General features: G+C 38.7%; 1 protein-coding gene across 1 annotated transcript in view; it reads right to left on the bottom strand.

Moving 5' to 3' along the window:
* The window catches only part of PRKX (protein kinase X-linked), a 144,045-nt gene extending 139,945 nt beyond the window's left edge, over positions 1 to 4,100 (bottom strand). Inside the window, exon 1 of the mRNA XM_044670391.1 lies at positions 3,821 to 4,100. Coding sequence (XP_044526326.1) covers positions 3,821 to 4,061 — 241 coding nt within the window. The 5' untranslated portion in view covers positions 4,062 to 4,100. The remainder of the gene's footprint in view (positions 1 to 3,820) is intronic.
* Between the last annotated feature and the right edge of the window lie 15,804 nt (positions 4,101 to 19,904).

Genomic DNA, 19,904 nt, shown 5'->3' with positions numbered 1-19,904 from the left:
AAGGAAGGAAGGAAGGAAGGAAGGAAGGAAGGAAGGAAGGAAGGAAGGAAGGAAGGAAGGAAGGAATTCTGTCTATGTGCTTCATTAAATCTACCCATAAGAGGACAGATGTGGGAAAAAACACTAGAGATGGAATCAGAGTTTATATCTCCCTACTCACACCAGCCATTTGTTAGAATTTCTCTATCCATTATACATGCTATCTCTGATACTTTGAACAATATGAAATGAATACTAAATCGTGGTATACCAGGAAAAAATACAATAGGAATCCATAGAAACCATAGAAAGACCAAAATTAATAACTTATTTATGTAGTATTTCAAGATTTACAGATATGGCAGTTTGGTACAGTGGATAGTGAACGATTTTGGAACTTGAAATACCTGGTTTCAAGTGCAAACACACATCTTAACTCTGGCAGGTCACTCAACCTCACAGTGCCTTAGGTAACTCTATAAGACTATAAATTACCTAAGTAGATTAGTTTCACTAAAGTAAATTTTCATGTTGGAGAACTGGATGGTGGACTTCAAAGACCATTAAAAAACTGGAATATGTGTAAAGGAAAGTGACTAAGTTGGTAAGAGGACTAGAAACTTATGCCATGGAGGCAATATAGAGGAACTGGGGATGATTAACATGTAGAAAAAAGACTCAGAGAGGACATGTTCAAGGATCTAAAAACCTGTCATGGGGAAACTGGACTTCAATTATTTTGCTCAATCCCAGAAGGAAAAACTAAGAGTAATGTGTACAAATAGCAGGAGACAGAATGTGACTCAATATAAGTATACATTTCCTAACAAATTAGCACTATCCAAAATTTAAATAGACTACTATAAAAGATTATGGGTTCTCCAGGAATGGAGAGCTATAAAAGAGGGGTGGATGATTATTCGCCATGGATTATAGAGAAAAGATTCCTCAATATGGCTTGGACTAGATCACTTTCAGCCTCTGGTGGGTTTTTTGGTTGTTGTTTGTTTTGTTTTCTGGATTCCTGCATTCTGTGTCCTCTGATAGTTTTTTCTATAACTTACATTAGGAGTCATTCTGCTCAACCTAATAGTGAGTTACTATGCAGCTAACTTTCTGAAATAGTATTTAAGAGAGTTTATAATTTTAGATCAGATATAGTTGATGATGACTCATCATTTCACTTAAGTGTTTCTTATGTGACCAAAATATTTTTAACAGGAAAAGTTTTAAATAAGCAAGAAGGAAATATTTGAAAGAGGAAATTGGTTTAGACCAAAAAAAAAAAAAAAGAAAGAAAGAAAAGAAAGCCAAATGATATTTTACTTTACATAGTTGTATATATGCACATTTCAGAAACTCTTTTAGGCCTTGTTATATGTATATTGAACCTAGTCTCTTCAAGTATTCTGGAGCCCACTCTGAAGTCATTCTCTAACCTTCACCTCCAATAACTGCCAAGATTCTGAGCAAGATTCTCCTAAATCATTAACCATCATATCAAGATTAGTCCAGGGTTTTTTAAAAAGTGTCTGAAAGAACCTGTGCTATTCAATATAATTCAACAACTATTTATTAAGCACTTACTATATATTAGTGCTAGGGAATACAAAACAAAAATCAAAAATCTTTGACTCCCAAGGAGTATATGTTCTACTGGGTAGAAACTGCATGTATATAGTCTAGATGAGCAAGTATTGGAAGGTGGAGGGAAATACAGCCTAAGAGATAGCCTTCCTGTTCCAAAGGGCTCTAAACACAAATCCCTTCTTCAAGTACATTCCTGCTGACTTACTCCTGTACTACACCACATGACTGTATATCATGGGCAGAATACATTACCTTTGCAACCCATATCACCCTGGTTCAGCCTCAGTGCACCCTAAAACAGCACAATAAAAAAGGCAGTGGATAGTGAAAAGCATACTGAAGCAGGTATTAAGAGACTTGGATTCTGATCCTAGTTCTGCTACTCATCACTTCACATCACAGTGCATATTTCCTTATATGTAAAATAAAGAGTGGGAGTTGGATGATTCTGAAGATTCCTTGCAGCTCTAACACTACAAGATTTACATATATTTGATATCCCTTCAAATAGTCACTCAAAAGACCCTCATTGGCATGTAGTGTAGTCCCTACACCTCTGACTTCTCTCAGTTATTAACTGCTAACTAGAGGTCATCTCTACCCACTCCTCTTCTGTCTTCTTCCCCCACTCTCCCAAAGCATTCAAATCTAAAGAGCTGTCTTGTTCACCCAGCCAAATTATCATTCATATTTTCAATCAGCTTTAGTAGAAGTAAAAAGAAGATAAAAATATGAGCTGCCACTAGGAGTAGTTTTTGAATAAATGAAACTTTTTACTGTTACCATAATAAAACCTATTCTTTTCAAAGACCTTCCCTCAAACCTGGAAGCCAGACAAAGTGATTCGTTGGAACTGGATGATTTTTTAGAATTTCTTTTAGCCTTCTAAGCTAATTTATAATTTTGCTCTATAGAAGGGCAGGGTAGTGATACTGACATGATAATCAGGTACTATGAATTCTAGTCCTGATTCTGCTATCAGCTTGAGTGTGACTCTGGGCAAGTCACAACCTCTCTTTGCATTTCAGATTCCTCCTCTGTAATAATGAAAGCACTAGATAAAAATGATCTCTAAGATCCCTTCCAACTTGAAAACTCTACCATTCAATATTGCAAGATTAGCTTGAAAAGGAGTTAATACCAATAAAAAAAGTTACTTTATCCCAGGATTTCTCTATCCATCTCTTGGCCCAACTCCCTTATCAATGAATGGGCACTATGAGTGATGCAATAAACTTGTGAGAACAGTCTGGAATTAGGACATTTGCATTGCCTAGAATACTTTCAAAGGTTCAAAACCTTATCTGAAAAAAAAAAAATGAACTCCGGATTGTCACACTTCAAGCTGCCCGGTCACCTTAATATACTAAACAACCAGAGCATAAACAAAATATAAAAACCAAATAAGCGAACAAGATGAAGGAAGAGTCCATGAAATGTTGGTCGGTACGTAATTCCCCCTTCAAAAACAGGGTGTGACACCTGGCACTTTCGGACTAGCATTTTAAAATTTTACAAACTTCTCATGTCTTCACCAAAGCACGATGGGGGTTAGGGAAAATGCTGGAGCGTAAACCTTAATATTTAATATGCACATGTCCTTTACTAGCCATGCTAACACAGTTAATTACACAACAAAGGACGTCAGAGTTTTATCATAAGGTAGAACAAAATAAAACAAAATCTTGTTTATTGAAAGCTGACAATTTATATAGGTCCAAGAAACAAACTGAATTCGAAGAGAAATAGAAGCCAGAAAGCAAGAACAGTATGTCATGCAAGAATTGCTCGGCTGGTCGAAGGAAAGTGTTGGTTGTTGGAAGGACTCCTCCAACTCCAGGATGACCAGAGCCTTTGCATTGGACCTGAAACATCAACAACCCCTGCTCTCTTCATTGTGGTCATACCCAGGGAAGAGCAGGGTGGCAAAGCCCCAAGCCGCACCGGGGAAGACACATACACAGGTAAGTGAGGTGTTCTCTCGGCTCGCTGTCTGGCTGCACACCATTAAGTGGAACTACCTAGGGAGCGACGACAAGGGGCGGCAGCCGCGGGCTTGACTGTTCCACAAACACTGAGTGCCTTTGTTTGAATTAAACGCCCAACCCTGTGTGTGTGTGTGTGGGGGGGGGGGGGGGGGCTACTGGAAGAACCAGCCTAAAGCCACGGTGTGCATCGCGCTCCTACCCTACGGCCCACCCCCTCCCGTTCCATCCTCGACCTACCGCCCGCTCCCCAAAGAGAAACTCACCCACGGTAGCCAGCGTATCGAAGTCCTGAAGCTTGTAAGCTGGAAGCTCGGGCGAAGGAGCTGGGGAGCCCGGGCCCACCGCGGGGCTCGAGGAATGGGCGGGCTCCGAATCCCCAGACCCTGAGGACCCCGGAGGAACCGGAGGAGGAGGGGGAGGGGGAGGAGGAGGAGGACTCCCTTCGCTGCCCCCATTTCCTGCCCCGACCTTGGCCGCTTTCGCCGCGCACCCAGCAGCCTCCATGGGTGGTAGGATGGGGAAAGTCAGAAAACACAAGCCAGAAGCCGGGTCCTCCTGCTTTTCCTCCTCCTCCTCCTCCTCCTAGTCCTCCTAGTCCTCCTCCCTCCTCCCTCCTGGTGCCTCTCAGCACATCTGGGGGAAGGGTGGGAAGAGGGATGATGGAGGGGGCGCGGCTGGCTTTCCGCCCCCCCGCCGGCCCGGCACGGCGGGGGAGGGGAGATGCGTGCACACAACACACACACACAAACTTTCTATCTCTTTCTCTCTAGCTTTCTGAAACGCGGCCTCGGTGCACTTTCCCGGGGACTTTTTATCGGCAACCCTCTGCCCTAGACTGGGGGCAGCCTAGTAGGAGCGGTAGCATCCGCGCTGCTGACCAGGGCTTCCGCAGGGTTCCTTTACCTCTCGTCCCATTGCTCGGAGGCTTATTCCTTATACCCACCCCACCCTACACAACTCCAGCCCAGTCCCGCGCTGCCAACCAGCCAGCAAACAGCGGCCGCAGCGAACAATAGGATAGGGCCAAGTGCCCGGGCGGGCTCTTCTTAATTAAATAGCTAACAGTGGAGAAAGCAGTTGGAGTCTGGTTTCTTAGAGAAGGAGGAAGAGGAGGAGGAGGAGGTAATAGCTAGAAGTCCCGAGGGAGGAGGAGGAGGAGGCGCGGGCGGCGCGGGCGGTCGAGCAGCTGCTGCAGCAGCAGGAGGTGAGTCTTGGGCGGCTGGGACACAATCACCGGGACCACGTTCTTAATTCACGCCAGGACTTCCCCATGCAAACCCCACTGCCTTTCCGTGCCAGAAGGAATCCCCGAGCCCCGGAGATCGCGAGCGAAGAGAGGGCCGGGCGACGAAAGAGTTTTATTCCCCTTTTACCCTTGAGCTTTTTTTTTTTTTTTCCTCAGTCTCTCGGCTCCTCCCTAGGGGCAGTCTTTTAATTGAGGCGGCTTTGCTTTCATTAAATATTGGGGAAGGGGTGGGGGTTGAAGTGAAGTACTGGGGGAAAAGACAGTTTCTTTTGAGTGAAGTACTGTAGGCAACTTCCTCAACCACACTAGGAAACTACCGGTTTCACAGATCCACCGTAGGTTTCCCCCAGTCAGAACCAAATTCAAAAGACAAGCACGTCCCAGACAACAAGGAAGGGGTTGTGGGGTCTGAGAGACGGCGATAGTGGCCAATAGAAAGGACCCTCCTGTTCCCTCCCTTTATGACTCTGTTTCACAATTGGTTTTCCCGTCCCGGAGGAAAGGGAGAAAGGGATAATATCAGCCAATTGAAAGACGAGGGCTGGCCCGGGAAAGGGGTGTGGTCTGTCACTCCCCTGATCCTAGAGCCCCCTCCTGCGTGGTTTTGTTAGCTGGTTTTATTGAAGACTCACTCCCCCTTCAGATTTAGCTGGGGAGCCACGACCTTACTGTCCCACTAGCCAAAGTTCTCTCTTGAAGCACCTGGAATTTTAGAGGAGGGCGCCCGGAGATGGAGAATGAATGCCGTGTACAGGGGGAAATAAAGAAGAGAAGGAGAGTTTAGAAGAGTAAAACAGTAACCCCAAAAGGAGTTTAGAGGAGGATCCCCAAATCCTCTATCTCACCTTTACAACTGTCAGCACTTAGGCTTAGACAGTTTTCTTTCCATTAGAGGGGATCCCCTGGGCTTTACAGAACCGAGGTCAGATCACCCACGGGAAAACTCAAGAGTTGCTAGAGTGATTTAGGGCTCTATCACCCCTGCTGCCATACTGGATAAAATAAAGTAATTTTCTTTTCCTGGCCACATTTTAGAAAGCATATCATTTTTTTGTTCTAAAGCAGGAATTCTTAACCTGGATTGCAGGGACCCAAAAGGGGTCCAGGAACTTGAATAAATAAATAAATTATATTTCCACTAACCTCCAGATGAAATTTCGCATTTTCTCCAATTTATTTTAAATTCTTAAAAAGAGTTCTTAGACTTCACCAGACTTGTTCATAACACAAAAACATTTAGAAATCCTGGCTATGGAGGCCTCTTCCATTTCTTTGAGATAGGAATATTCTGCCTGACTATTTAACAGATTATTCTGATATACTAGCATATGATAGATTGATAGGTATAAATGTATATGCATATTTATATGTGTTTGTATACACATACATCCATGCTGTTTAAATGATGAGGATCTGGCTAATCCAATCAAGTAATGCCTGATGGGCATCAACAGAATTACTTTTTTTCCCTTTTTTTTTTTGGATGGCACCTTTACTATTAAGGAGCAACAATTTAGCAATACACAAAAAAATGGGCACTACTGATTCATTACATTATCTGGGCTAGGAAATACTTAGGTTCCTTAAACCTATACTTGAGGCCAATAATTGAGCGGTCCAGCTCAACTTCCAAAGTGTGGGTGGATCTTTACATTAGTTCCTAATCTGGTTTTTCCTGTGAGTGAAAGACTGAGGCAAAAGTAGATAAGGAAGACTTTCAACAACTGTATTATCCTTTTTCAGAATCTGAACACACCCACCTAAAGCCACTAGTTTTGGAATAAATGTTTTACTCTGTATAAATTCAAATCATCTATAAATTGGATATGTGATTGCTATACCCTGTTAAGCTTTTACATTTAATAGATGCCTTTAAACTTTGAAAGTATTGAATTGTACTGTTTATGGAAAGATGGGAAGACACTACAAAGAGGACTTCAGATTTGAGCATATCCTTTGCCAGAAAGGAATTTTTTCCCTGTTTAATCTTCCCTCCTTTATCCAGGATTGTACCTCATAAGAGTAATAGTAACTGTATATCACAATATCGTTACAAAGAAGCCTTCATCCTGATGAATGGAGAAGTATTTTTGATGTCTACATTATAATATTTTTTAAATCCCTATAAATAAAAAAATAGCTTTTATGATGTCTAAGTAGTTATTGCAGAGTGGAAAAAATGATTAAATATGTAATAACAGAAGCCTGCATGCTTATTTTTCACTTTGTTATAGCACCTTTTTTGTGGTGACGAAGATTTGGAAACTGTGGGATGTCAACTTGGAATATAGAAACCCCAAGATTGTAGCAACTTGAGATCTGAAGACCCCCAAGTTTGACCTTGTCGCATGAGAGTTTCAGACAAACAATAGACCTTAAAGTACTTGGTGGTCCCAGTTAGGGGCTAACTGACCAAATCAGATTTTAAGTACCCTTTTGTCCTGGTAGTTTCTCCCATTGTGTCAAAGTCCTTTTTTAGGTAGCCTAGCCCTTGGCTGGCTGGATCTTTCCCTTTTGTGTTCATTTTAAAGCATCACCCTCTCCCTGATAATCCTGCCTTGAACTTCTCATTTCTTTGTAGCCATTGTAAAGCCAATCAACCATACTCCCCATCCCCAGTTCCCCCAAGAGGTATATACCTTTGGTGCTTCCACGATATCATCTCAGCAGGTAATATGCCCAGGGATACTGTTGGCCAGAGTGCCAGGGCCTTGGGCTCTGTGTGGTTTGGGATGCATGACTCTGTGTAGAGGCCTAAATATTGAGCATTATTCCTCTCCTGATTAAAGACTTGGTTTTTCTGACTATTTAATAGTTCTGTGTTTTTTCCAAGTTAACAGTTTTGTTTATTTTAGAAAGAAGTACAAATGGAAAGAAAGACAAGAGAAAAAGAGATTATTAATCTTATACCATATAATTCTACTAAACTAAGTCTCACGAATAAATAATTCCTAATAACTACCTAAAATTTCCTAATCTTGTCTTCTCAGGATAGGTTCTTCTGCCTGGCACACCAGGCCTAATCTACTCTATCTATAAAATATTCTCTAACTCCCTAAAACAATAGACAGCCAACTGTCACTGACCAACTGCCAACAGCCCCTTGCCTGAGAGCCAGACCTACTTTAGAGATCCTAGAGGCAAAAAGTCCTCTTCCCTTAGGGGCTGCTTCCTTTATCTCCTCATGGACTAACTCCTATTTTACCACCTTCCTGCCAGAAAGCCTTTCCTACTTCCTCTCCTCAGGGTCCTGGTCTCTTTGGGAAGGAAACTTCAGCTCTGGCTCATTGCTCACTGAACCTGTCAGTTCTCTGATCCACTGAGAAACCCTGCTCTCTCCCCTCTTAAACTAGACAGGAGAGATTAAGAAAATTCCTTTAACAACCATAAGAAAAGATGAACGTTAATGCTTGAAAAGTAAACTGTGAATGTTACCTTCAGAAAGTGTACAGAAAGGTGAAAAATGAAAGACCATTTATATGAACATATTGGCTTCCCTGATGATATCTTTTGTGATGTGGTAAGAATGGAGAGGCTGGTACACCTGTGGACAGGATTTATTATGTAGAGATGAAAAAAGGTAAGCTAAACATATAGGAGATTTGTGATTTCATTTCTATAGTGTATTTGCTTTTTCTTTGAATATGGAAATGCTTATTTTGTCTGGTTTTATAAAATTTGGAATAATAATTTTAAAAAACTGACCTTAGACTTTGAGGGGGGGGTCTTTATTCCTCTAAATAAGCAATGCAAAACATAAAACAAAATCTATTTTGTATGTCATTAGGTATAAGAAAACAATTTAAAAGCTTTTTCAATGAATTTATTATATACACCTTTTTTGACTTTACCACAAACTAAAGATAATACAATTTGAAAATATTTTCCTGCTTGTTCATATTGCCTCACATTATAGCATGTTCTACAAATAAATCTGCAAACATTTCTTAAATGTCTCTTTGTTCAGAGAACTATACTAGATACTAGAGGAGATGTAAAGTTTAGATAAAACATGATCTCTGCCCACATTGATTGATGTAATTAAATTTTTATTGGGTGCCTACTATCTCCAAGAGCTGCATTTTAGCAGGAGAATAAGGTGCATACACAGATAAATGTAATGAATGACATATGCATTAGACAGAAGAGAAATGAAGTACCAAGCAAAGTTGGGTTAAAAACACCCTGGAGAAGGGGAATTAGCTAAGACTGGGTAGGAATTCAGTTGGTGAAGAACGAGCAATGACATTGCAGACAGGGGGACAAGGAGGCAAGAAAGAACATGCAATGTTGGGTTCCACATAATCTATTTTGACTGCAGGGAAGAGTTCAAGCAAAGAGTAGCATAATAAAGTTCTAGAAGGGTAAGGCAGAGCTATATTTTGGGGAACTTTGAATGCCAGTCAAAAGCACATGAATTTTTTTACTAGATAGGAAAGACTGAGCCTTTAAAGATCTTTTCGAGTAAAAGAGTGACTTGACAAGATCAATGTCTTAAGGATAAAGCCAATGCTTGATTATCCCCTTGAGTGGGTAATGAGATGGGGTAATTAGTTTGAGGGGCAAAAGGGGTTTTTGGTTTGATATTAATATTTAAAGGTGTTGTCACCAAAGAACTTAATAAATACCAATTCCTAAAATTATTTTAGTAATTTGCAAAATATAAGAGAGAATGGAAATAGAGAGATGAGAAGAGGGTAGAGTAAGAGATCTAACTTAACGAACTAGATTTGTATTCAGGTCTGAGCTTTACTCCAGCAGGGCTCCAGAGGCCCAGCTGCAGAGCCTAAAAGTCAATTAACAAGGGGTTTAGTCATGAGGGCTTCTCCCAGTCAAGGGCCCCTCTGGAGGCTAAGGTAGTCAGCCTTCTTCACTCACCATGTGTAGTTCTAAGGAAAAGATTTAAGAACAGTCTCACCAGGGTCCCAGGTCCAGAACAAGAAGAGCTCCTTCAGGTCAAAGACAGGAAGCAGAAGAGATAAAAAAGGCTGAGCCCTGGAAGTTCTCTTAATTTATCCAGGCGATTTCTTTCGTTACTTCCTGTGCCTTCCTCTTAGTTTACATGTCCAATCACAACAGACGTTTTTCTTAGGACTGCCCAGGAGACAGTCAGTAAATTTTGATTACTCACTTACTCTAGCACACATGGGTCACAGACCTCCTAACTTGGGAATTAAGTGGAGTTGTTTACACTTTTGGTGATTAGATTTGAGAATGGGCAAGGTAGATTTAATCTAATTATCACATTAGGTGGGATAATTAATGTGGGCATTAGGAAGCTAGGTGGTTCAGTGGATAGAGTACCAGGCCTGGAATCAGGAAGATCTGAATTCAAATGCAGCCTCAGATACTTGCTAGTTATTCCACCCTGGGCAAGTCATTTCTCCCTCTTTGCTTCACTTTTCTCATCTATAAAATGATGTGGAAAAGAAAATAGTAAACCATTCTACTATGTCTGCCAAGAAAATCCCAAATGGGGTCACAAAGAGTTGGGGGCGGAGGGTGGCAGAGTTAGGTGACTCAGTGGATAGAGAGCCATGCCCAGAGACAGGAGGTCTGTCCTGGGTTCAAATCTGGCCTCAGATCCTTTCTAGCTGTGTTACCCTGGGCAGGTCACTTAACCTCCAATGCCTGGCCCTTACCACCCTTCTGCTTGGAACCAATACACTGTATGGATTCTAAGATGGAAGGTAGGGGTTTGTTTTTTTAAGCCAGACATGACCGAACTACAACAATTAGAATGGATGCTGGGGTAGGGGCTGTGTTGGAGCTGGTACAGTTGCCAAGGATAGATAGATGGATGCAGTGCTGGGAGAGTCCATTACTAACTGGTTCTTCCTAGAGCATTGTAAGAGAAGAGATGTATCCTGAGTATTTTCATTCTGTGCTATTTCTTATGGAAAAAAACTCATCTCCTTCAAGAGTTCTATTTTGGGGCCTTCATTTCTCTCCAATTCAAATGTATCCCTCAGACACAGATGCATAGTTAGATTTGAAAAATTGTTAAGCATGGAGCCCTTGTATTCCAGATCTGGAAGGAACTTCAAGTACCATCTAATTTCAGGTTTATACTTTAAGTCTGTCAGTGAGTTAGTAGACAATCATTAGGCTCTTACTGTGTTCCACACCCTGGGGATACAAAAAAAAAAAAAAAAGGTAAAAACTGTCCCTTTTCTCAAGGGACATTGTAATGATCAAAATGCTGTAAATAATTAGGTACATGCAAGATACATACAGAGTAGATGCAAAGTGATGATCACTTATAAAACAAATTACATGACTAAATTTCTATTTTTAAAGATGCAGGAATAGAAGAGTTGTCATCCCTTTTTAAACATATCTTTCTTCCTTTTGATGAACTTAAACTTTCTTGCTGCAATTTAAGTAAATTTCAAAATTTTGTCTTTAGCAGATAGAGAAGTTTTTAGATTCCTTCTTTTAGTAACCTAATTCTCCTTCTTTAAAATTAAATCAAATTTAAAGGTGGAAAGAACTCTAGGGAATATTTGGTTCAATATCCACATTTTCCCAAAAGAGGAAATTTACCAAAGAGATGTGGACTTACCTAAGATCACACTGTAGAAGACAAAGTCAAGATTCAAATCCTAGATTTCTGACTCCAAATCTTAATAATCTTTCCACTATACTGCAATACCATTAAATCTTAAACTTGTTCTAAATTTCCTCTCACTTTTATTCAGAAATGATATTTCTAAAACATTAAAGATCATACTTTATTACATAATGTGTCACCAAAGAATTAACTTCCCAGTTTTTTAATTTGCATATTTTTGTAGGGATATACTAATTTAATTTTGATTTATTCATGTTGGTGTATATGCAGCTTATGGTCAACTAAAAATCTCAAGTAGTATTTCATACTGATAAAAGCAAAATTATAGCTTTTCCATAGCTAAATGTGAAGGTGAAATATGTTTATTTTTATAATTAAAATAACCATAATCTAAATAATCACAAGGTGAGTAGTTAAAATTTAGTACTATAGGAGGCAGCTGGGTAGCTCAGTGGATTGAGAGTCAGGAGGTCCTCGGTTCAAATCTGGCCTCAGACACTTCCCAGCTGTGTGACCCTGGGCAAGTCACTTGACCCCCATTGCCCACCCTTATCACTCTTCCTCCAAGGAGCCAATACATAGAAGTTAAGGGTTTAAAAAAAAATTAGCGTTATAATTACTATCTTGATCAAAAATACTTGTGTCCTCATACACATATATAGTACCCTGTGTCCTTAACACAGATATTAGAAAAGAGAAACTCCTTAAAATAGAACTTTAGCTGTGAATTGATGAAGGCCTAATTATATTCTGGTCATATGAGGAGTGGAATTTCTTTCTCATGAATTTATACACAAGACAACATACACACAGACATGCTTTTGGATTTATTGTGCTAGCTAACTCTCCAATCCCATGAAAATCAGTAACTCATTAATTTAATTACAGTCCTTTTATTCAGTGGTCAATCAGTGACTTTCTAAAATTGTTCCAGATTCATGCATTTGAAGCTGACCTAGAGTATTGTCTGAGTATGTAAAGAGAAGGGAACATATATGAGATATATTGTAGAGTTAAAAACAAGAATTGGCAACCGACCAATTATGTGGATTGAGTGGGACTGAAGAAACAAGAATGACCCCAAGGTTATCAAAGTAGATAACTGGAAGAATGGTAGTTCACTTGAAGAGGAGGTTTGGGGGGGAAAAAATAATCCCTCCCACAGGAACCTGAGCCAACTTGTTTATTCTTAATTACTGAAACCTGTTCTCCAAGTGGTATCAAGTAGCATGCCCATATCCTCCAGAGGACAAATCAAAGGTCTTAATCAGTGGTTCACTATGCAGTAAGCTCATCAGTTTGATTGAGGACAACTGGTGATACAGCCCTGGATGCAGTGGATGACCTTAGCTTTTTTGACAGCTGACCGTGTTCCAAGCACTCCACAGTGCCTGCTTCAGCCCCCTCCATGGCCATTGGAGTAAATTTTTCTCATCATTGCACCAAGGAAAGTCTTCACATATTTGGGGTAGACATCCCTATAATTCACTGATGGATTTTTGTCCCATTGGTTTCTCTTAACCTGGTTTAGCCCATCTACTACTTGGGTATGGCCAATGTGCATGCGATAGCTTCTTGGAGCCACAGGTGAGATATTAGGGCTAGGTGGACACCAGAGAAGGATGAGCAGCCCTGAAAAGGGCTCCGTAAACTCTCACAGTAAAGATGCTAATCCTCCATGGAACACCCAAACACCTCATCCTTCCCAGCCTCCCTCTACCCTACATAAGTGGTCAATTTAATCCCAGGGAGGACCAAACAACCCTTCAATATAATGGTAGTAGTACTCATTGAATCCAAAGCCCATCACTTATTCTCTTTCTTTCTTATTTTCCCCCCAATTCCACTCACAAGAGTAGGTATACTTCCAACAGCTTTTTTCTGACATATTAGTGTTTCTTGTTGAGGACTTTATCTCTTCCTACCTAGATGACTGTGATTACTTCTTAACTAGTCTTCCTGCCTTCAAGGACATAGGTGACCAAATCTAAAATGCCTTTCCCTATCTAGCTAAGATAGAACTGTGAGGATCAAATCAGATATTTATAAAGCACTTAGTACAGTGTCTGGCATGTAGAAAACATTAGTTAAATGCTAATTTCCTCCCATCCCTTCTACAATCCATCCTATTTTAATTTAGACCATTACCCAAATAAGTGTAATGCATTGTTCAGATTAAATCACTCTTCTCAAAAACCTTCAATAGCTCCCCATTACATACCTCAAAAGTATAAAGCTTGATCCTGGTATTCAAAGCCCTCCAAATTTGTTTTTAATCTACCTTTTCAGCCTTGTCTTATACTTCTTCCCTTTCCTAACTCTATATTGTAGACAAACTGGATTATTCTCTTTCCCCGTTCTTATTCTTCCCTCTCTCGTCTCCTTATCTGCTCATGGCAGTTCCCTTACCTGAAATGTAAATCCAACTCAGCTGTTACCTTCTCCATAAAGTCTTCTTTGACCTCCCATCCCCGAAAGGAAAATGATCTCTCCTTCCTCAAATTTCTCATCTGTTGCAGAGACCTCACCACTTTATTTCTCTTACTTATGTTGTCGGTCACTTGTTGGTACCCTTATTCCCTGTTACAGTGTAAGTTCCTTGAGAGCATTATCTACCTACATACTACCTGTCTTTTAATCCCCAGAATCTTGTTGAGTACTTCAAATGTTAGATTTGGCTCCTAAACTCTAATTTGGTCAGCACTCCATCTTAGATACTGACAAACACAATGATAATGGCTTTGGTCTTGACAGAACTATTATCTGTTCCATTTAAGTGCCATACCAATTTCTTCTTAGATTACTTTGCTATGAATAATGTAAGAATGAACCTCATAACCTAGCATATGTTCTGGTTTTTTTCCATTTTTTCCCTACAATTACCCACATTTTATTGTATGTATTACTGCCTCTAGGCCTCCATCTCTTTTCAAGCTCCTTTCGATTGGGGTAAAAAGCATTTATTAAGCACTTACTATATGCCAGATACTGTGATAAGTGCAAGGGTTAAAAGAAAAGTAAGACCATCCTCCCTGCCTTCAAAGAGCTCACATTCTAATGGGAGAGACAATATTTAAGTAATTATACACTATATATATATAATGTATATATATATAATGTATATATATATAATGTATATATACAGACACAAACATATATACAGCATAAATGAGAGATACCCTCAAAGAGATGGCACTAACACTGAGGTAAATTCCAAAAGGCTTCCTGTAGTAAGTGAGATTTAAGCTGAGTTTTGAAGGAAGCCAGAGCAAAGGAAAGATGGGAGAGCATTCCAGCTATGGAGGGAAGACAATGAAAATGGCACAAGGTCAGGAGATAGAATGTTGTTTGTGAGGAACAATGAGTAGTCCAGAGTATCTGGACTACCGAGTAAATGGAGAGAAACTATTAAAAGAATGGAAAGGGAGGAGAAGACCAAGTTGTGAAAGCTTTAAATGTCAAACAAAGGACTTTATAGTTGTTCCTAGAGTTAATATAGAGCACCTGGAGTTTATTGGGTAGGAGAGTAATGTGGTCTGACTTGAATTTTAAGGACATCATTTTGACAGTTAAGTGAGGTGAAGAATGGGTTGTAGTAGAAAGATTTAAGACAAGAAGACTCTCTCAGTAGGCCAGGGGTGAGCCAGATAGACCATGGTAGACACTATGTGAAGGAAGGGGGGAATACACACACACATATAATATATATGTATATGTACATATATATACATACATACACAAAAACACACATATATACATACATAGTCATGAAGGTAGGAAAAATACAACCTGAAAACAGATTGGGAAATGTGTTCTGAGTTAGAGTGAAAAGATACCTAAGAGGTAGTCCCACAATATCTCTGAGCAGAAGTTTCCCCATCTCTAAAATGGGGCTAATGACACTTGTACTGACTATTTCAAAGAGCTATAGTGATCATCAAATGATATAATATAGGTAAAGTATTTTGTAAAACCCTCTGTAAATAAAAGGCTATCATTATTACACATAATATTCATATTAGTTCTTTCTCCTAGTACTCATTCCCAATTGCATCTTTCCTTTAAAATTCTGCTCAGTGTCTAGTGCCAAGTTGTACATTTTTTTCCCTTTTAATAAATATTTGTTGAGTTTTTGTGTTCATTGTACTTACTTAAAATTCTAGGCATTGACATAAGTACAAGAGCTGGATAAAGACATATATTCCATACTTTTAAAAGAATTAATCAGTCTCCTGCCCCACCCCCCAATAAAAGCTAGTACTCGTCAGTGTCTGGTTAGTTCAGTTGGCTAGAACAAGGGTAATAATTAGGCCAAGTTCATGGATTTAATCCCATTATGAACCAATGAGCTTTGGCTTGTTCCATAAAGGTATCCCCATCCAGTTACACAAATGTGCTATTGGTCACAAGAGAAAATTAGATAAGAGATTATGGATGAATAAATTAAAAGTTCATAATTTCTGATGCAAAAAAGCAAACACAAATGTATGCCCTTACTGATTAATGATCTAGCAATTTCTTCATGCCATCGATGTGTATATGACTTCCAAATGTATGTGGCATCAGTATCATTATTGATTGCTTTTATTTAACTTTGTTCAACAGACATTTATTAAACACCTACTGAATACATCACACTGTGTTATTCTGGGGGGAGAGATACAAAATTTAGACAAGACAGGTAGCCTATCTCATGGATCCTGTATAAAAGAGGAAGTTAATATGCTTAGAAAACTAGTGCATGATAAGTGCATTGGAAAAGAGGTTTTTAAAAAAGTTTTATGTTATAGCTGAGTGTGAATGTTGTTACAGAGAGAAGGTGAGGATTTGTTATATCTAAACAATGACTGCAAACTAAAGTAATTATCTCAAATATAAATTTTAGGCAAGTTGGACAAATACTGAATAATGATTTTTTATTCTTACTATCATTCTTTTTACATACATCAGTCATGCTCAAATAATCAATTTCAGCAATTTATGGACTGTGGATGCTGTGGAGTTAAAGATCTCCCAGCACTCTTATTTTTATGGCCTCTTAGGTATAATTAGACAAGCTCAAGTGGGATGAAAAATTATGGGCTGTGTGCAACTCTCACACCACTAATGACTATTTGTTTATTTTTAGAATTTACAAGAACACTCTCATTGGAGAAATGCCTCAAGATGCAAAAGAGAAAGAAAATACACAAACATAAACAGAGAAAGAGCCAGACTAGGTTCAAACCACTAAGTGCCAAAGGCCATCAAGTTATGTTGATGACATTCTAGAAAATGGTTGACCCACTCAGAAGACCAATTTCCTTATGATATGCTGGAGAAAGCTCTGGTTCATCATAGGAACTAGTTTGGAGTCTTAGATGTAGTACTTTCTAACTATATGAATGTAGGCAAAACACTTAATTTCTCTCAACCTAAATTTCTTCATCTTTAAAGTGGACCTAATAATATTCATCTTTCCTATCTCAAAGGGTTAGTATAAGTATCTTTAGATTTAGAACTGGAAGAGATTGTGATGATCATCTTGTCTGGCCTCCTCATTATAAAAAACGAGGGGAACGGGGATGAACATTTATTAAGCATCTGCTAGTCAGATATGCTAAATGCTTTATACATATTATATCATTTGATTCTCACAACATTTGATTCAACACAAACCTGTGAGGTAGGTGCTTTTATGATCCCCATTTTACAGTTGAGGAAACTGAGACAGATAACAGTTAAGTGACTTACCCAGGATCATATAGCTAGGAAGAGTCTGATAATACCACATTTGAACTCAGGGCTTCCTGACTCCAGGCTTAGCTCTATCCACTGCACCACTGTTAATTTGGAGGTTTGTTCTGTTGTATAATTGAAGATGTAATAGCCTATTACTAGTCTATAAACAGACTTAGTTGTTGGGAGTTAATAATTGACAGTTTGGTGGACCAGTAGTTGAAAAGACTTGACTTGAGATAAATCTACTATAAAAACCTATTTATTATATTTATTTCTATAGAAAAAGTGATAGGAAATGGAAACTGGAGATATTGAAATAGGAAGTTTAGGAACTGTAATTCCCTAACTCTAAAATTATCTTAACTAAACCAACCCCCATATCTCTATCCCGTGAGGGATTTTTCTTCATGATCACTAAAAGTGGTCCTTCTTATTCTACTTTATCTATCTAAATCCCCAAATATCTATCTTTCTATCCTATACTAAATATAACCTTGTAATCAGAGAGGAATCAGTCAGATTTCTTTTCCTGCTGCTCAGATGAAAAAAGCAGCTTTTAGAATCTTCACAAACTTTCTCCACTCAGAGAGCTCTCTCTTTTCTGCCACCTACTGGGCTCAGCATAGGTACTGCACCCAATATAATCCTTGGTCTGGTCCTCTAGGATGGTTTCAAGAGACGAATTCACCAGAAATTTCTCCCAACTCACAGAGCAGCCTCCTGGAACAACCTTCCTTATTCAGGATCATTCAAAGAGTGAGTCCATTAGTCCAATTGTCTTTCCCAAAGCTCCTTAAGAAAATTCTCTTCCCATGAGTCATCTTTGAGATTCCATTCTGGCTTAAAAAAATCCAACCCACTCAATTCTCTTTATCCATCAATCAACAACAATATCCTATTTCCTAATTAATTCTTAATTAACTAACAAATATTCTTCTACACCACCTTACTGCCTTATATGAAAGAAAAGAGATTAATTGGATTTTTTTCCAAAATCAGTAAGTAGTAAAACCAGAATTTTAGCCCAAGTTCTCTGATTCCAAATCCAATTCTTTTTCACTACATATTTTAAAGATACTGTCTATAAAATGAATTGCAAACTATTATTTTTAAATAACAGCCATTCTTATTAACTTGCTCTACTTTCTTTTAATTGTTACTGTTCCAGCATGCCCTCAATAATAGATAGCTATCTCATTATGCACATTAAAAAAAAAAGCCTGATCATTTAATTCTCAGTGGGGGGGTTAGGGGAGTCACAAAACTGCTACTGAGACCTATGGTCCTCTGAGATCTCTAGTTAACTCATCAGATAAGCATCTGTGTTTTGTACCAGCTGAAGCTTTTAGATGTGGAGGTCTCTCATTATCAGAAATATGGGTGCTTTAGATGATGAGTAAACAACTTTCAGATGAATACATCAAAGCTATTGGTAATCATGAAAAATATTTCTAAAACACTCTTGATTAGAGAAATGAAAATTAAAACAATGCTGAAGCATCACCTCTCACCTATCAGATTGGCCAATGGGACAGTAAAGAAAATTGATAAGTGTTGGAGGGGATGTGGCAAAATTGTGAACTGAACCAACCATTCTGGAAGGGCAATTTGAAACTATTACCAAAGGATTATAAAACAGTACATATCCTTTGATCCAGTAATGCTACTACTAGATCTGTGTCCTAAAGAGAGGAAAAAAGGGGGGAGGGGGAACCTGCTTGTACAAAAATATTTATAGCTGCTCTTTTTGTGGTGTCAAAAATTTGGAAAATGAAGAGAAATTCAACAACTGGGGAATGGCTGAAGAAATGGTGGTATATCGATATGATGGAATACTATTGGAATATAGAAATGATGAACGAGATCATTTCAGAAAGATCTGGAAAGACCTACCTGAAATGATGAAGAGTGAAATAAGCAGAACCAGGAGACCATCATATACAGTAACAGCAGTATTTTACAAAGATTATCTGTGAAAGACATAGCTACTCTCAGGAATACAATGATCCAAGACAATTCTAAAGAACATAAGACAAAGAATGCTATAAACCTCTAGAGAAAGAACTATTGGAATAGGAATGCAGATCAAAACATACAATTTTCACTTTCGTTTATTTAAAATAGGTTTTTATTTGGGGTTTTAGTTGTATATGATTATTCCAATACAAAAATGAATAGCATATTTTATCATGTAAAACACATATAACCCAGATAGAATTGCTTGTCAGCTCTAGGAAGGGGAAAGGAAATTTGGATCATATAACTTTGGAAATCTTATGTGGAAATTTGTTGTTATATAAATATCTTTATAATAAAAAATAAAAATTAAAAAAAATTTTGTGGCTGAGATCTCCTGAATATTTGTAGATTGAAAAAAACCTAAAATAGTCCAAACATATATTGGAGAGAATGCACTTGTTATGCTAAATAAGTTCCAAGTAATAATCAAAAGAACAAAATGGAATGCATTAAAAGGAGCAAAGAATCAACAATCTTGGTATGATTTAGTTTGTACCAAGTTAAGTAGTTTAGCTACCTTGAACATAAGCAAGGACCTATGAAATAGTGAAAAATATCACTACACTTCGAGTCTGAAGACTTGAGTTCTAGTCCTAATTTACTATCTGAGTGACCTTGAGCAAGTCACTTCTCTTCCTTTGAGATTCATTTTCCAGAGTAGTAAAATGGGACTTATTATATTTACACTACCAAAGTACAGAGAAGAAGTGATTGCCCAAGGTCATATATAGAGTAAGTAGCAGTAGTGAGATTTGAACCCAGAATTACCAGTTGTATGGAAACCACT

This window comes from Gracilinanus agilis, chromosome 3, assembly GCF_016433145.1.
Source record: "Gracilinanus agilis isolate LMUSP501 chromosome 3, AgileGrace, whole genome shotgun sequence".
In the NCBI taxonomy this organism is placed as follows: domain Eukaryota; kingdom Metazoa; phylum Chordata; class Mammalia; order Didelphimorphia; family Didelphidae; genus Gracilinanus; species Gracilinanus agilis.
Note: the sequence above shows the minus strand (reverse complement) of the source record. Positions and strands in the feature narration are given on the sequence as shown.